The 17316-nt window shown below is 41.6% G+C and overlaps 1 protein-coding gene across 1 annotated transcript; it reads right to left on the minus strand.

Moving 5' to 3' along the window:
- Positions 1 to 8018: 8018 nt before the first annotated feature.
- Positions 8019 to 17267, minus strand: LOC129760374 (ubiquitin-conjugating enzyme E2-17 kDa; the record flags this gene model as incomplete). The annotated part of the gene is made up of 3 exons (XM_055758024.1): positions 8019 to 8910; positions 8970 to 9153; positions 17236 to 17267. Coding segments are annotated over 3 exons (356 nt in total), but the record flags the coding sequence as incomplete, so codon positions are not given.
- Between the last annotated feature and the right edge of the window lie 49 nt (positions 17268 to 17316).

Genomic DNA, 17316 nt, shown 5'->3' on the forward strand with positions numbered 1-17316 from the left:
GGTCACGATCGACGGCGACGAGCTGGAGATAGTCGAAGACTTTGTTTATCTCGGCTCACTGGTGACCGCAGACAATGACACCAGCCGTGAGATCCGGAGGCGGAAGTCGTGCCTACTATGGACTCCACAAGCAACTGCGGTCGAGAAGACTTAGCCCTCGCACGAAGTGTAACCTATATATGACGCTCATTAGACCGGTTGTTCTCTACGGGTACGAGACATGGATATTGCTCGAGGAGACCCAGTATCCAGAAGGTGGTGAAAGCTGGCCGGATACGCTGGGCGGGACATGTTGCGAGAATGCCGGACGACTGTCCTGCAAAACAGGTGTTCGCTACGAATCCGGTAAGAACAAGACGAGCGGGGGCGCAACGAGCGAGGTGGTTAGACCAAGTGGAGCGTGATCTGGCGAACGTGGGGTGCCCGAGGAATTGGAGAACGGTTGCCATGGACCGAGTGAATTTTTTAGGAATTATGTTCGTCAAGTTATGTGTGAGACGGAATACTATGTAAATAAATAAAATAATTATTAAGGCCTAATTACTTTTTAATAAAAGTTTTCACTGGCCGAGGGTCATTTGTCTTAATACTAGGGGAGGGTTGGAAGGGGTTAGGGGAGGGGGAAGGGCGTTGAGGAGGTTTTAGAGGATTCGATTTTATCTGTTCCATTTGGCTGGGGGATCCATTTGCTTTTTCGCGACGTACTTCTTCGGTCTCGTCCGACGATTGCGCTGGAGAGGGTTGAGGGGTTATCCGTTTCCGAGGGAGGCATGCTGGTTTAAGGTGTGTAGTGGTTTGGTTGGTTCGCTTCTGTTGAATTGGCTGCTGCTGTTGTTGAATTGCTTCCTTCTGTTGAGTCTGGGCTGGTAGTTGAGGTTTGCTATTGTTCATCGTTTTCGGTTGGTGCTGGTCCGTCGTTCTTAGAATGCTGGCGAATGTGGTTGATGTACTGTTCTTTTGTTGGATCATTTTCCTTGGGACTGTTATCGGAATATTCTATTCGGTGGTAATTTTCAAGGCGGCTGTTTCGGCTAACCAAGTCGGGCACGATCTGTTTATGGGCGAATGACCTTCAATTTTGCAGTTCCCACAATACGGATCATTTTTACAGTTCTGGCTGTCATGCTTATTGGAGTTGCATTTGCTGCACGAAAGGGGGCTGATGCATTTTTGCTTCGTATGTCCGTATTGGAGGCAATTCCTACATAACAGGCGCAACGGGTAGAGTATAGTCGGGTTCACACTCGGAGAAATCCAAAATGGATTAACTCCGGTTTTTTTTTGTGATTCTCCGCACCTCGATCACTTTTTGGGGCGACAGTTCAGTGAGCAAATCTTTTTCATCCATTGATAGCTTCTTGGCAACACATTTCCGTTTGTTAAGAGTGGGATGGCGTGCAATCACAATTGGTGTGCCATCGGACAGACATGTTAACTTAGAAAGTTCTCTGATCTGGTCTTTACTTCGGGTTTTGATCACGTACCAGTCGTGTTTTTTTCTCGATAAACCCTTCGATTTCCCAACTTTTCCTACTGACCTGCCTATCATGAACGGATTCTGCGGAAGTTTGTGACCATCAGCTGCTTTCAGAATCACGTAATAAAGACGTCCATGCCAGTTTTGTGGGTCCATCCATGCTGGTATTGTCCTATCTGGGGGTTCACCCGGCTATGGGCTCATCGCACCGCTACCGCTTTACACTGTTCAAATTCGAAAACAATAAGCCTTTGTCTTACGAGGACCGACGAAAAAAGCGACCGGTCTCACTCGAGGCTAAGAAAGAACTCAGAAGACTTATTTAGCCCTCGCACGAAGTGTAAACTGTATATGACAATCATTAGACCGATTGTTCTATACGGGCACGAGACATGGATATTGCTCGAGAAGGACCTACGTACACTCTGAGTATTCAAGCGACGAGTATTAAGAACCATCTTTGGCGACGTGTAGGAGAACGGCCTGTGGAGGCTAAGGATGAACCACGAGCTCGCTCGATTCTACGGCGAACCCAGTATACAAAAAGTGATGGAGGATAGGCTGGACAGGGCATGTTGCGAGAATATCGGACGACTGTCCTGCAAAACAGGTGTTCGCTATGAACCCGGTAGGAACGAGACGAGCATGGGCGCAACGAGCGAGGTGGTAAGACCAAGTGGAACGTGTTGTAGCGAATGTGGGATGACCGAAACATTGGAGAACGATTGCCGTGGACCGAGTTAATTTTATGAATTATGTTCATCAAGTCGTGAGACGGAATACTACGAAAATTAAAAAAAAATAAATAAATAAATAAAATAGTAAAAAAACAAAAAGTCTGAAATACAGCAACTTTTGAAAATTCGTCAAAAATTCTGTGTTTCGTATTCTGACAATCTAAAAATGCAAAAATGAGCCAAATTACGTCATCTTTTAAATCCTCTTTTCAATGTTTATCTGGTGTGACTTAAACAATATACGATTTTTACACCAGTTTTCCACATTTTTTGTGGTCATGATCTTTAAAAAAAAAATCAAAAAAAATATCCTTATGTGCAACGCATAGCTTTTAACTTCAGGTTTTTTGACACTATTTTGAATTTTTTTCGAGCATCCCATAGCTGATCTACAGTCTTATTTTCGAAGCATATTTTTTTAAGATTATTTTCTTAGATTTTGAATAAATAACGGAAAACTGAAATGTTGAATGATGTCTGAGAAACATATTTGAGTTACATTACGAAGTTTCCAAAACTATAAATTTTGTAAAAATCGGTTGAGAAACAAGAGAGAGATATTGGTTTTTGGCAGGAGTGTCAAATTAACACTCCAGGGACAGTAACGGGTAAAAATTGCTGGGACGGATGAGGGTTAAAAAAACATATTTTTCATACAAACTAAATCTGTGGGTATCTTACCGGTTTGTAGAAAGACTCCTCCAGCAATGTTCGCCACTACTGTCTCATGTGTAGTTCTCTCTTGTTGGGGTAGTTCTGGTCATCATGCGAGCTCAGTGCCGATGAGGTGAATGATATTATGAAAAGAAAATTTAAAAAAAGATTAGTTTCCGCACTCAACAAAATAAATATGTAAAATATTGAAGACACTAGTTCAAGGGAGTAGAAGTATGCTATCCTATTAAAGGACCATACGAGGCTTCACCCCCACCCTGCCTTTCAACCCTCTTCCAATTAATCTTACAAAAGAATTGTTATTCAACTTCCAAGAAAAACATGTTTGTTCAACCTGGAAACCCAAAGCAAACATTGATTTTTGACGATTAGTGTAATAAGGCTTAACCCACCAAAGCTGTTCGGGTCAATATGACCCGAAGCGCACATTTCAAACATCTTTATCATCATTCCAATATTTTGAAGAACTGGGAATTTTGACAGACCAAGTATGTTCTATGAAAATAATGATCACATTAACGACAAAAAATTAAAATTTGAGTTTTGAAAATCGGTTCATTGGGAAATGAAATACAGCTAAGCAAAGCCAAAGATGGATGTCGTTTTTTTTAAGTAAGATTTTTTTCTACCGTAAGATCTGAGATAGCGGTAAAAACTTTCATTGGACCCCAACATATCTATACATTGCTGGATGGATGGATTCTTGACAATTTCAAACATCAGTGAAACACTTAAATACAGAAAAACTGTCAGAAGTTATGAGTGTTTCAAAAATAGAATTAATTTTTCGGACCTTTTACCTCTTTTTTTTTTTAATGTTGAGTTATTAAAATAAATTACCTACACAATGAATAAAATATCATGAAATCGGTTAAAATTTACAGCCAGGAGAACAAAATCAAACAACAACTCAAATTTCCCAGAAACGACAGAAGTAAAGATAAAGAAACATTTCCTCTAGGGGGCATCCATAAATTACGTAACGCTCCTATGGTGGGGAGGGAGTAAGCTCGAGCGTTACGAATTGTGACATAGGGGAGGGGGGGAGGTAAGTTCATCGTTACGTAACGATTTTTTACTTAAAATTTTCAGTTTAATCGCAGGTATTTTTATGACATGCAATTTTTGCAGAATATGTAAACCAAAATCAGTTTAAAATTCGTAAGTCGATTGAAACTGGTTTTAACCTTTCCACTTCAAAGATTCTGAGATAGACTCCTAAAAATGTGTATTGAATATCCGTGAAATAATCGTTGGAAAACTGAATATCAGGTACATTTACCCCTAAGAACTCAATTCAACCTTAAGACGGAAATATTAAATTTTTTTCTCAATTGATTTAAAACAGGCATGTCAAACTGGGGGTTTGCGGGCCGCATGCGGCCCGCGGCCTAGGTCAATGCGGCCCGCGTAGCCCCGTCTTAAATTGTCAGAAAAAAACCACTGATTTCTATGTAAAATATTACTGCAAATAAAACTAAAACTGAATGTATCGATTTAACAGATTTTGTCTGCGGCCCTCTACGTCATAGAAAATTTTTAATGCGGCCCGCACACCTAAACGAGTTTGACATGCCTGATTTAAAAAATGCAATTTTGATTATTGCTACGAATATTAGGAACTCAATGGAGTATATTTGGCATCAAATGTTATGCTCCTTGAACAAAATAAATTAAACAAGGTAGATGATCAATTTACAAGCACAGAGCAACTCGTAATAAGACAATTATTTTTTTTTAAAGAGAGTTATCATCAATGAGTACTATGAAGCTATTTGGATAAATATTATTTCCGATTTGAAGAACGTTAAAAAAAATGTATGTTAAAATCTACGTTTACCTTCGAAAATCAGTATATAAAAACATGAGAAGATGAGTGGGGGGGGGGGGGGGGTTTATTATCAGCGTTACGTAATTTTCATAGGGGGGTACGTCGAAGCGTTACGATTTGTGACATACGGGGGGGAGGGGGTCAAAAAAGTGCAAATTTTGCGTTACGTAATTAATGGATGCCGCCCTATTCATTTTTTTTCTGTTTTAGCCCAGATAACGTGTTCCTCTCCCTTTGTTAAACATACTTACATAATTTGCGCCAAAAACTGTTCTGGAATGAAAACAATATTTTTATTACAAATCCTTTCAGACTCTGGTTGGTTCAATTCTAGACTTCTACTAAAAAACCTGTCATTTGTTTCACAAGTCTTCGCAGATTTCTAAGGTTGAATGAAAAGGTTATCCTGAGTTTGAAATCTGTTTTCAACCAAAGCGTTAGACCACCTTACTAGGAGCATTTCCTGGCCGAAACTTCTTTATTATTTCTCTTAAATATTGTGATTACAGAAGCACAACTAGAGAGTTGGTGTATAAAAAAGGTATTCCACTTGCGATTCTAATGACTTTTTTTATATCTGGGGCTAACAATCGTTATAAGGTATTTTTTCAATTGATCGCCTAGTAATTTATATTCCGTATTACTGTTCAAAACAATTTGTTTTTAGCTTATCGTCTCATAAGCCTAAAAATGCTCATAACAAAGCCAAAAAAATAAGTATGTTTTATCCTCTTGTAAGGTGAAGCGAATTCAACTTGACTGTCAGAAGTGATCTCGGATTGTTTATTGTAAATCCCATCTGATCAATTTTCAAATTTCCAGGGCATACATTTTCGGATAAAAAGTGGCTTCTGATATATTACTCTGAAGTCATTAAATTTGAATCCCACAGACTTCTTCCCCGATATTTTTCGCTTCTTGAATTATAGATTAGGCATATTTTGGATAAAAATGAAAAACCACATATAGCCTCTAGGTTTGACAAGCTGTTCATAACTGAACTTAAGAAAAAAGAGCGGTAGCATCTGGTGGATGTTAAAAAAAGAACCCAGTCTAGTGCCGCACTTCGGTTGCTACAAGTCGCAAGGTCTCTCTTACATTATTCGGGAGTCCTGAAACATCTCTAAAATCTATCGAACAGTATGAGAGATCAGCGACTCGTTGTAGTAACTGAAATGATGTTGTAAGTATCCGCCTAGTGTGAACTAGACTTCCCATTCGAGACGGAGGCCTTTCCACGACATTCGAACTCATAGTAATTTACTCTTAGATAACTTTTATGCCGTTTGATTTTCATCAAAACCATTTCTCAACACATTTTGCCTAACATTTGCGGATTTCATTGATATAAGAATATTATTTTCCGAGCAATAGTAAACTCTCAATGGCTGATATGAATAAAGCTCTAGTTATTGCTTTTGCTATTTTCGAGCAGTTTTGTGAGTCAAATACTTCGAATGGCATGCATATTTTTAATCCGGAGCTGGTTGAAAGTAAATGTTCTACTCTGCTTTTTCATAGCTAATTGAGAAAATGCTTTAAAATTTTTCCATTCTAAAGTTCGAGCTTAGTAAAAGCTATCGAAGCAGTTGCTTTTTTCTTATTCATACCACCTAATGAATGATTGTTCTGCCAAAGGTACAAAAATTCCATTGCACACACGGTGTACAATTGGTCTCGAACAGGTAAGACATTCAATACCTACGACAGCCCTTAAAGTTTAAAAGTTTAAGCACCGTGAACGGCTATAGAAAGGTTATAGAAAATTTATCTTACAATAAATTACCTGAAAATTTCGTGTTCAATTGGGCCAACTACCAAACTTAACGGCAACAATAATGAGAGCTCCGTTTTTTAGCAAAAATATGAATTGATTGCTACATTTGCGAATATAATTCTGTGATCCTTATTCTGCCCACAATCTTCTATTTGATCCTAATCCTGCGCACCTAAATACTCCATGTTCCATTCCGTACTGGTAAGACAAATATCCAATTAAATTAAAAGATGTTAAAACCATGTTTTAGACCCAGCTAAGAATTGCGAACTGTGAACAGGGACCAATTCAAGTCATGAAACTTTGAATCTTTTCTGACACCTTTTCATACACTTGCTTGACCACAAGAAATTTGTTCAATGATTGTTCTTCGCCGGAACTTGCAAAAATTTCCGGCTTGCAGTTCCGGCCGGCCACAGAACCACCTCAGCTGGGGGAACTACCCGTTGCTTCCCGGACCACTGTCAGTCAGCGAGTGCGCAGAGAGAAGCAGCGCGTAGTTTCCCCATCTGGGGCAATTCTGTGGCCCCGCCGGAAATCCTTTCAAATTTCGGTCTCGTCTGCACGATTGGGACTGAACGATGAGATTTTATATTCGGGAACACAATAGGCAACGCTAATCGAGATTTTGATCTCGTCGACAAACATCGAGCCTTAGAAGGGATTTCTCAGAAATTCTCAAACGCTTTCTGATACTTAAGCTTCCTTAAACTCATTAGAAATTTCAGTCAATTCAGTCTGCACATTAGGAACATAAGTAAACAGATGATGTCAAATTCTGCGCCTTTGTTCAACCATTGTTTTGTTTTGAAAAACCGTTTTTTCTAAAAAATTGTTAGCAGTCGTGTTCAGAATGAGTGAATATTTCGCTAACAATACATCCAATTTCAAAATAAATGGAGCCAAATTGAAGATAAATAGTAACTGAAGAGATTCTGTTTGTTTTATGGAAATTTTATTCTTTAAATCTTGAAATATTTCTGTTTGGCAAATGCGCAGAATTAGGGCCGGGCTATATATTTTTAATGATATGTCCTCTTTGAAACTCGAAGGAAGTTGTATAATTCAAGAAACTGTTCTATTCCAAATTTTGAATTTGATTTTTTTTTATCTTTATTATAGAGACTTTCAGCCTCGGGCTGGTTCGTCTCTAAATCTTGAATTTGAATGTTTGGTAGGTATTTGGTTTTATTTTGAATAATTTTGCCTTGTCTTCGATAAAAGTCAAACAAGAAAGTTTTTGAAATTGTAAACTGACCAAATCACTAGAACTAGGAAACAAACGAAAATAAAAAGCGTGAGTGATATTGTGCCCAGAATGGTTACCTGCGAGTTGATAAAATACAAAATTATTAAGAATCCTAGGATATCAAATTCCGAGGACTGACCTAGAACCTGCATGGGAAGAGCACTGATACGGGAAGCCAACAACTAATATTTGATATAGAAAATTCCCCAAGACAACAAGGACAGTAATCTGAAAAAAGCATCTAACGCTCAAAGAAACTACCTCGGAAGCTATTGGTTTTACGAGTAATCAATAGATTTATTTACTTTTTTGTTTTGTTTTTCAGCTTCTTTATCTGCAGCTATGGTTCATGAAGGTAATGCTCAATTTTGCCTATCTTGTTGTTATCCAGCTGATAATCGTGTTTATGTGACATTTCGGTTTTTCTGTTGGTATGCAGTAATAAATAATGTTTTAAACGTATCGTATTTGCATTATTAATTTAGCTGTTTTTTTTTGCTCAATAACTTCGATACGATCGCCCTTCTAGCCACTGACGACGATGATGCAAATCACGAAGAATAAGAAGAGTACGACCAGGACGACGACGACGACGACGAGGACATGGGAAAGGAATTTGGCGGTGTAATTTGATCTGAATTTTGCTGGTAGAAGAGGGGAGAAGAATCATCATAATATTGCCACTTCCGCCACCACCAGGGTCGCCATCAACGAAGCAGCCGTAACCACCAGGATTACCGGGCTGCATCAAGTAGTCGGTGATGATGGGGCCACCACCAGCTTCCTTTCCGATGTCGTCGTCGTCGCCTATCGGTAGCAGTTGTTCACTTTCAGTCATCAGCTCACGACGGATGGGTTGTTGTGACGGCGGCGGAGTTTGGAACAGCAGTAGAAGGAGTAGTACGAGTAGCAATTCTGATACAATTGGGTGTTGCATTCTGTTTTTGTTGTGGTTACTATTGGTTCTCTGGTTGTTTTTGTTGTTGTTGTTTTTGTGGTTTTCTAGGTTATATTCTGGAACGCATCACATAGCATACTTTCGTGTCCACTCCCGCGCAAGCTCATTGTATTTTTCTCGGTCCGTTTTGTATATTCTAGCAATCTCTGGTACGAGGGGATCGTCTGGATTAGGATCACATAGCAGAGAGCAAATAGATAACAACACTAAAAAAGAAAAAATGTATAAATAAACTTTAAAAATCGTATTGGCAGACAATGCTTACCTTTCGATATAGTTAATGCGGGTGACCATTGAGATCGTAAAATGTCGAGGCAAATCGAACCATTACTGTTGATGTTGGGGTGATATATGCGTGTTGTAAAAGCCACTTTGGGTGGTTTGAATGGGTAATCTGTTGGGAAATGTATGGTTAGAAAAAATACACCTCCTTGGTACGGACTGTCTGGCTGCAATTGGGTTAACGCATCAAAGAGCACCGGGCAGCATGATAATCCATTGTATGTCGTATTCGCACGTAACGCATCCACAATAAAAAGATTCATGAAAAGTAAAGATAAGAAATGGTAATTAGTATGTATGCTGCATAAGTTACGCCCGAGCTATAAATAAATAAATAAAGTAACGAGCGAAGGTCAACATATGGTTTTCGTTTTGGTTCGCGGTTTTAAAATAAAATTATACTAGCATGAACCACTGATCGATAGATAAGCCATAGTAGATGAACGTCAAAATACTGAAATAGTGACTGATGTAATGTGACGTCTAAAATGTTCCATGCCATAACGAAATAAATTTTTCTATGCAACTTCACCAGAAGCTGCATAGGAGTTGCTAAGAGGAGCAGTCTACCGGTACCGGTACCGGTACACCTTCGCCGAGTTACGCCCAACCAAAAGCAAAACTTAACGTCACCATCCTCACGAGATAAACACACGTATCTGTCTCGAGAGAAGTTTATTTTGGGCATCTCGTTATAAGAATGAGGAAGCATACCTAGCAGTAGCACAGTAGCTGCTAGCAGAAAACCGTTTCGCTGTTCCGTGACTAGTTATTTCACTTCGGACACGTTGTAAATGGGAACGGAGCAACTACCGTAGGCGATAGATCAAATACTAATCGAATTGATGCGTTAAAACACTGAGATCATAAAACCAGCTAGATGATAACATTAGAAGTGAATAATTTATAAGCATTTATATGTGGTAGTATATTTGAAAGTTGTAAGATAGAAACAACTCAGGGTTTTGTATAGCAACTTAGTATAGTTAAAAATCATCATATTAACATTGGGTACGTAACATTGATGAAGAAACGTTACCCATAGTAGAAGACATACATATTCTTTTTTTTAACGAACACACATATATAGGAACTCAGTGAAACTTGATGTTTCTTTGAAGAGATCTAATTAACTTAAATCGTACATTTTTCGTACATTTTTCAAGGATATGATGGCTAGCATCTTACAAATGCTAAACCACCAACCCACAGAAAGAGTACTATGTGTGCCGTGACCGAGATTCGATCCTATCACCTCTGGCTTAGAAGACTTGAGCACTATCCTCTAGGCCACGATCGGCGGCTAAAATTCTAAAAAAAGAATAGGTACTTATGCCACTTTTTATTTCAGTTTTCCACATGACTCCACATCATGACAAACAATTCGACGATTCGTTGCAGCAGAATTTTTGTCGAGTGTGGCCTTTGTAATCCTTCGATACGGTGGAGCTACCTTTTTTTTATTAGTCGATCACCCAGGTGGTAAATCCTTTTACGGATTGCATTCCAAGGCACGGCAGGCCTTTGGCCATAATTCCCATCCGGACCTGCAACGAAGGCTGTACCCGTGATGGGTGACTATACTCGCGCAAAGAGCTCTACGGGAATACTCGTTTATTCGTACTACTCCCGCATATATACCCTGCCCCTTGTTACGATTCAAGACTAAGGACCTCTCCTCTGATGACTCGAGGTCCGACCTTTACTCGTAACTCGAGGCTCGCTTGGTTGTCGTGGAGACTATCGTGCGGAGCGCCTCTGTTCGAGACTGACTTCAGAACTTGACTCCTATTGGTTTGACTTACCGCCGACGACGTGAAGTCACTTTATTCGAAAGTATTCCAAGAGTTCGACTGCGAAGAAGGTAAAGTCTTATCCTCACAACTTCCGTCGTAGGAAGCGCGTTCTACTCGGATACTCCGCGGCGGTGGAGCTACCCTGCATAAAACAACAGTGTAACCAGTAGAAACTCAACAGAAGCTGGTGGCCAGCCTCTCCTTAGCATCAACCTAATTGAAGCAGCATACTTAACAAGGTTTTTTTAGAGGATGATGTCTTGCTACAGCAATATGGTCATGTCCAACGTGAAAAAACACGTAAGTAAGGTCTCGATGACCAAGACAGCAACTGCGACAAAGTTCAGAGAACGTAAGGTGAATCTCAAACGGATGGAAATCAATATTTGGCATGTAGTAAGTGATGGGTTCATCCGGATTATGACTGCCTGGAAAAGGAATTGGAGCTCGTAGCAGATATCCATAACCTCTGGGAGCATCTGAATCAATTTTGTGGGTACGTTACATTCGTGGTAGGTCAAGAATATTTTTTTTTTTTTTTAGTTGGTAACCACAGGTGGTAAATCCCGGTTCACGGATTGTATTCCAAGGCACGGCGAGCCACCGCGTCCCCCCAGTTTGCTACTTTGGGTCCATGGGTAGAATGGGAAGACTCATGATATACTCCGTGTATACCCCCTACTCCCTAAACTCCACCTGGGGCCGCAGACCTGGTTCCCACCTCGAACTGTTTAGAACACTATGCTTCAATAGTGGGAGGATTCGCGCTAATGCGCTCCAAGGCAATACTCATTAACGAGACCACTTTCAGCAAAACCTCTCATCCTTACGACTTGACGCCTGAACTCTCCTCTAACGACTTGAGAACCGACATCTTCTCGCAATGATTCGAGATTCCCACACAAACCTCTCCTCTTCGCGACTTGAGGCCTGATCTCTCCTCTAACGACTTGAGATCCGACCCCTCCTCGCATCGACTCGAGGTTTACCTCTCCTCTGCACGATTCAAGGCTCGATCTCTCCTCTAACGACTTGAAATCTGACCTCTCCTCGTAATGACTCGAGGTGACCACTTGTACCCCTCCTCTTGTTGGTAAGGGGCCTGATCCCTCCTCTTACGACTCGGGACCCGACCTCTTATCATAAAGACTCGGGGTTGACCACACAAACCTCTCCGCCTGAAGGTTTGAGGCCTGACCTCTCCTCTAACGACTCGAAGCCCGACCCCTTATCTTCAGGGTTCGAAGTTTGCCACCTTGCCCGTCGTGTGCCAGATCGAGAGCAGCTTATCCTAGACTCGCGCCTGTCACGGCACACGCGCGGCACTTAACGCAACGACTCGGATGATTCCCGACGAAGACGTCATCCTACTCCGACTCGAATAGCTCACCCGGCGTCGAGAGCCACTCTACCCGTGGGTATTCCCTGAACGTGGAATGACCCTTTCCCAACGATTTCCACTGCGGAGAAGGTCAAGTCTTATCCCCGCAGTTTCTGTCGTTGAGAACCGCTCTACTCGGATACTCCCCGAAGGTGGAGCATCCTACGCACGAACGCGGCGCACCCACGGCATCCGCTACGCAGAAGATATTGTCTTATCTTTGTAACTTCAAACCGTGGGGTCGGACGCACTCTACTCGACAGCCCCCCGTCGATGGGGTCAGTCTACTCCGACCTTTGTCCGGTCTTCTTTATCCCCCTTGGTTGGCAACCCTAGGATTTTTGGCCCGCGGATTTTCCTGCCCGTTGTGTGCCAAATCGAGAGCAGCTTATCCTAGCCTGTCACGGCACACATTGGGGACTTGGAACGCTACGACTCGGATGTTTGACGACATCCTACACCGACTCGAGAGGCTCGCCCGGCGTCGAGAGAGGTCAAGAATATTAAGAAGTATCTAAGTGTAGTGTGGTTTGTGTGTTAGTGTCGTCTACAGGATTTTCTCTGCAATACATCTCGTAGAAAAGGAGTATTTCGCTGTTGGTGGATACTTTCAGAATAGGTTTATTGAAGCACGGAGACTCTACACGATGTGCGAGGATGATGGTCCGATGACGACGAGAATCATCCATGTCGTTCGTAGAGAGTATGTAAGGCTGGTTGCGAGTGCATGCTACAAGGTCTTCTCCATAGTGGATCTCATAGTTATGGAAGATACTTTATTTTCAGGGATTACCATCCGGATAAGCCGACATTTCGGCTCCGACAACGTGAAATCGATAAAGGCTGAATTTTTCGTCCGGGAATTATCCGAGTAGCTTCGTTAGAAATACTACGACCTCGAGTCGTAGAAAGAAGAGGTTAGACCTAGACTTATTTTATATATTAGTATTCTATTTTATTGGCAATCTTAAGGTAGCAAATGATGAACCGGATACGGATTGAACTTCGCGATCCTACATCAAGAGGGCTACCAAAAGTAAAGATGACTAGTCGACGTAACGTCCATTGCAATCGTCGAGAAGAAAGAAGACCCCTATGCTCTTAAAACAGTATTCTGCTCGTTAGTACGAAGTGTACTGGAATATGCTGCACCTGTTTGGGCACCTTACCAATCCGTTCACATCGAAAGGATAGAGAGGGTCCAGAAAAAATTTCTTCGCTATGCACTACGAAGATTGCTCTGGCGAGATTCTGTACGTTTACCACCTTATTCCGAGAGATGTGGTCTTCTGTCACTGACGTCTTTGAGTAATAGGAGGACGTACTTGCAACGGATCTTCGTGTACGACATCTTAACAAACGTTATTGATGGCCCGCAACTGCTGTATTCTCTGAATTTGCACGCTACAGCTCGACAACTACGCAATCAAAATTTTCTCTGGCTACCAATAAGCAGAACGAGTTTTGGCCAAAATCATCCACCACATCGATGCTGTCATGCTTTCAACGAAGTTTCCCACCTGTTCGACTTTAACGTATCAAATTCGATGTTTAAACGTTCGATCCGTGATTTAACTTAATTTTAAAATGATACATTGTATGTTACTTAGGTTAATTTTTAATTTTAAGACTTTAAGTCTGTATGACTTCACGGTCAAAGACTCCAAATAAAATAAGAAATGCTTGAATTTCGCGCGCGATCGCATAGAGGGAGGTAATCGGAAAGCCTTCTTGCTCGCTGGTGACCCGGAGGTCACACTCTTAGACTTCAGACGATGATCGAAAATGTCGGTCGTTGACACTTAAATTGAAGGATCATATATCAAACTCGTAGTCGTTGAAGTGGAAGTTGTGTACCCCGTACCGGAAAACCCAAAGTCGTTGAAGCTTGCAATCTCCGACACTGATGTTCTGCTCATTCATTTCAGTCTAAACGGGAAGTATCGGTTAGTGGAAGTGCCTACTGGTTGTCTAATCGAGTCATGGCGCTTAAGTGCCGACGATAGAGTTTGCACCTTAGAATCTTGAAATTGATTTCCCGATACGAGGCAACCTTGAGTCGTTGCGAGGGGAGTTCGAAGACGTTAAAGTAGATGTCAGCCTAGGGTCGTAAAAAAAGAGGTCATAAATTAATATAAAGCAGATTTATCAATAAGCAACACCATGTAACGCATTAGCGCAAGTATTGCCTTCCATGCGACGTGATTCTTCAGGCAGCTTTGATTGATACATCGATGTCGGAAACCTCAGATGTGTTTAAGGACGTAACAAGGGTTTTTTGTTGTTCCAGTGATAGGCAATTTAGTTATCCCTCCTTTCGCAGTGTAACAGCTCCAGAGAATCCACCTCCAATATCCCTGTCCTTCCTTGTGCTGCATGGATCGGTTCGACAAGGCGGAGTAGCTAAAAAAAACCAGATGAGCTGGCAACACTGGAGAAGACGAGAAAAGAGGAAGATCGAGGGGAGATTAGTTTTGATCACGGACCAAGACGGTCGTAAAATTGAAGTTTTTCCCCGGTGCTGGAGTGAGGTTCCCCATAGTCAGGCGGGTTCCTTCCGTTTTCCGCGAGCAACGTCATCCGCGGAACTCGAAGTCACCAGGTCACCAGAAACAGCAGCACAGCCACTTCCGAAGACTAACCACCGGACAAGCAGCGGTAGGGGACAGCTTAGTTTCCTCGGCTGTTGCCCAAGCCGGTTCACATCGCCCAGGCCCAACCCAAGCTACAACGGGAAGGTCCCATCAACCTCGTGGTTACCACGTGGCCGGTCATCTCCCAGAAGGCTATCATCATACCATCACCCGGTTCAAAAGGTAGGAGCTGTCCTCGTCAACGTCAACTTACCATGTCAACTCTCCCAAAACCTGTCCTTAAAAAATGTTACCCTAATAAATAGTTAAAATGTGAATTCCATTTCCTCAAGGCTATCTAAAAGCCTATTTTTATTTGAGTGCTCTACCCATGTCCACGTGTTTGATAACTTCGATAAGTCTGCTTCAGTAAGGGAACCAGTGCCGATAGTCGACTGAGCTAGCCTGCTGTTATAGAATCATGAGTTGACCCATTTTTGTCGTTGGCTTTACCTTGGGATCAGAATGGGGAAGGGCGGTTTAGTTTGGCAACTTTATTTTATTCAATGTTTGCCATAACCGATATTCGTCCGTCTTTGGATCAGAAGGATGAGATGCAACTACGCAACAGTTGTTGGCAACATTTGAAATTAAACCCCCATGAAAGCAAACAGAAAAGCTTAACTTTCGATGAAAGAAAGCTTGATTGATTTTTTTTTGAAAGTTTGTAGAATCGGATGTTCTTTATTAGATATCTTCATAAAAAGCCCAAGTTTGATGTACGCAATTATATCTTTGATTTTTTTTTTTTTTTAAGAAAAGAATAACTGGAAAGACAATTGTGTTTCAATGGTTGAAAAAAACACACAAGCACATCATTCCTGCCTTCATGGAGCCCCAATAATTATCAGATAACTTATTTACCGTCAGATTCCTCGATGATAACAACACAGAAACAAGGATTTCAATCCAACACGATAGGGTACAGGTACAACTAGCAAAAGGTGGATAGCAGTGATGTGATGAATCGTCATCGCATTGAGGTCTTCACCAATCAAACACCAATACTGACACAGACCTACTTCTCTGCCCAGCTTAGCAGTTACACACGTCGTGATATTTTAATTATTCACGTTTCTCACTCTCCATTGTGAAATGGTAGTCGGCATTGTTGTGTAGTGTGGTGAGAACCGGGTGGCGGGCGGCGCGTGATTCGAAACTTGTCGACCACCGACACGCGTATCGATGGAAAGCTCCAGCTCAAGCTCTCTAGTATAATTGTGGGGAGACTCGCAAACTATGTAGTATGTAACCACTTTACTCTTTTATCGATCTTGTACCCCTCTACTAGTAGACTGCCGGCGCTTGCCTTTTCCTTATCAAATGTTCTTACTCTCTACCTACACAGGGCAGGGTATGCTATTCGAAGAAGCACGTAGAAGTGTAGAACAGCAGACACGCGTCTCAGAAAAAATATTCATCTTAAAACGGTTCTCGAAAGAGTTTCTTTTTTTTTCAAACAGTAGATACAGTTATATTTTGTTTGAATTATTTACAAATTTATTAAACGAATATCGGTAACAGTGTTTAAGATAAGAAGCCTATAGAATCAATTCAACTTTCATATCGTCTTTCAAAAGCGGGTAACTTGCGCTTAGTCTGCAGTTAAGACATTACATTACGTGATCCGCTGCATAACAACAAAAACAGGGGTGCTATTAAAAACTCGTTCCTCAACGTCGCCGGTTGGCGCATGGCCAAATCGGAAATTAAGCAAAGCTTTTCCGAAAACAACAGACAAAACGCGACCTTCAAGGAAATTCATTACAGTGGTAGCCCCATCATCTCGAGAGGATGGCGGATGCTGCATATTTTATCGTTTCCTTCTGAGAGGCAAGCTCCCTCCCTCAAGCAAAACTAAACTACCTACAAGCTTGACAGGAAAGAATCGAAACAGGTGATGTAAGGCAGTCACCTCTTCAGAGGAACCGTTGCTACAGTCCTCAATCGCTTCTGAAAATGGATTTGGCCGTTTTGGCAAAAACTATAAGCCGCAGCATTTGACGCGATCGTTCAGAGATGGAGCCATCCTCTAAAGTCAAGTTCGAATGTTTCAACCGCGGTGGGATGTTGCGCCCGCCTTGCCTTAACGACCGTAAGCGAAAGTTAACGGCCCCGACATTCAAATAGATGAAAAACAATGAGAAACACACAAGCAAAAAAACACCAAACCCCCGTCACAAGTGGTTTTCTGGTGATGCGCTCACATCAGCGAAGCTAAATATAATATCATCCATCTGCGCGATTCGTTCGTCTCGTTCGACAACAGAAAATTAATCACATATACTAAATCGGAAGTATGTTGACTTTCGCTCGTCACAGCCAGTTGATGATACTCGGGGAGTTGGGGACAATATTGTACCGCATCTCAGGTGGCAACAAGTCTACCGGGCGGGGATACCGTTGTTCTTACACCCAGAAGAATAAATGTCAACTTACCGGTCCCATAATTGTTGCCTGCCAGTGAAATACTGCAAAGAGAGATAGAGAAAAAGAAAACACACATTAGTGCATCATACT

The sequence above is a fragment of the Uranotaenia lowii genome, unplaced genomic scaffold (assembly GCF_029784155.1).
Source record: "Uranotaenia lowii strain MFRU-FL unplaced genomic scaffold, ASM2978415v1 HiC_scaffold_591, whole genome shotgun sequence".
NCBI lineage: Eukaryota > Metazoa > Arthropoda > Insecta > Diptera > Culicidae > Uranotaenia > Uranotaenia lowii.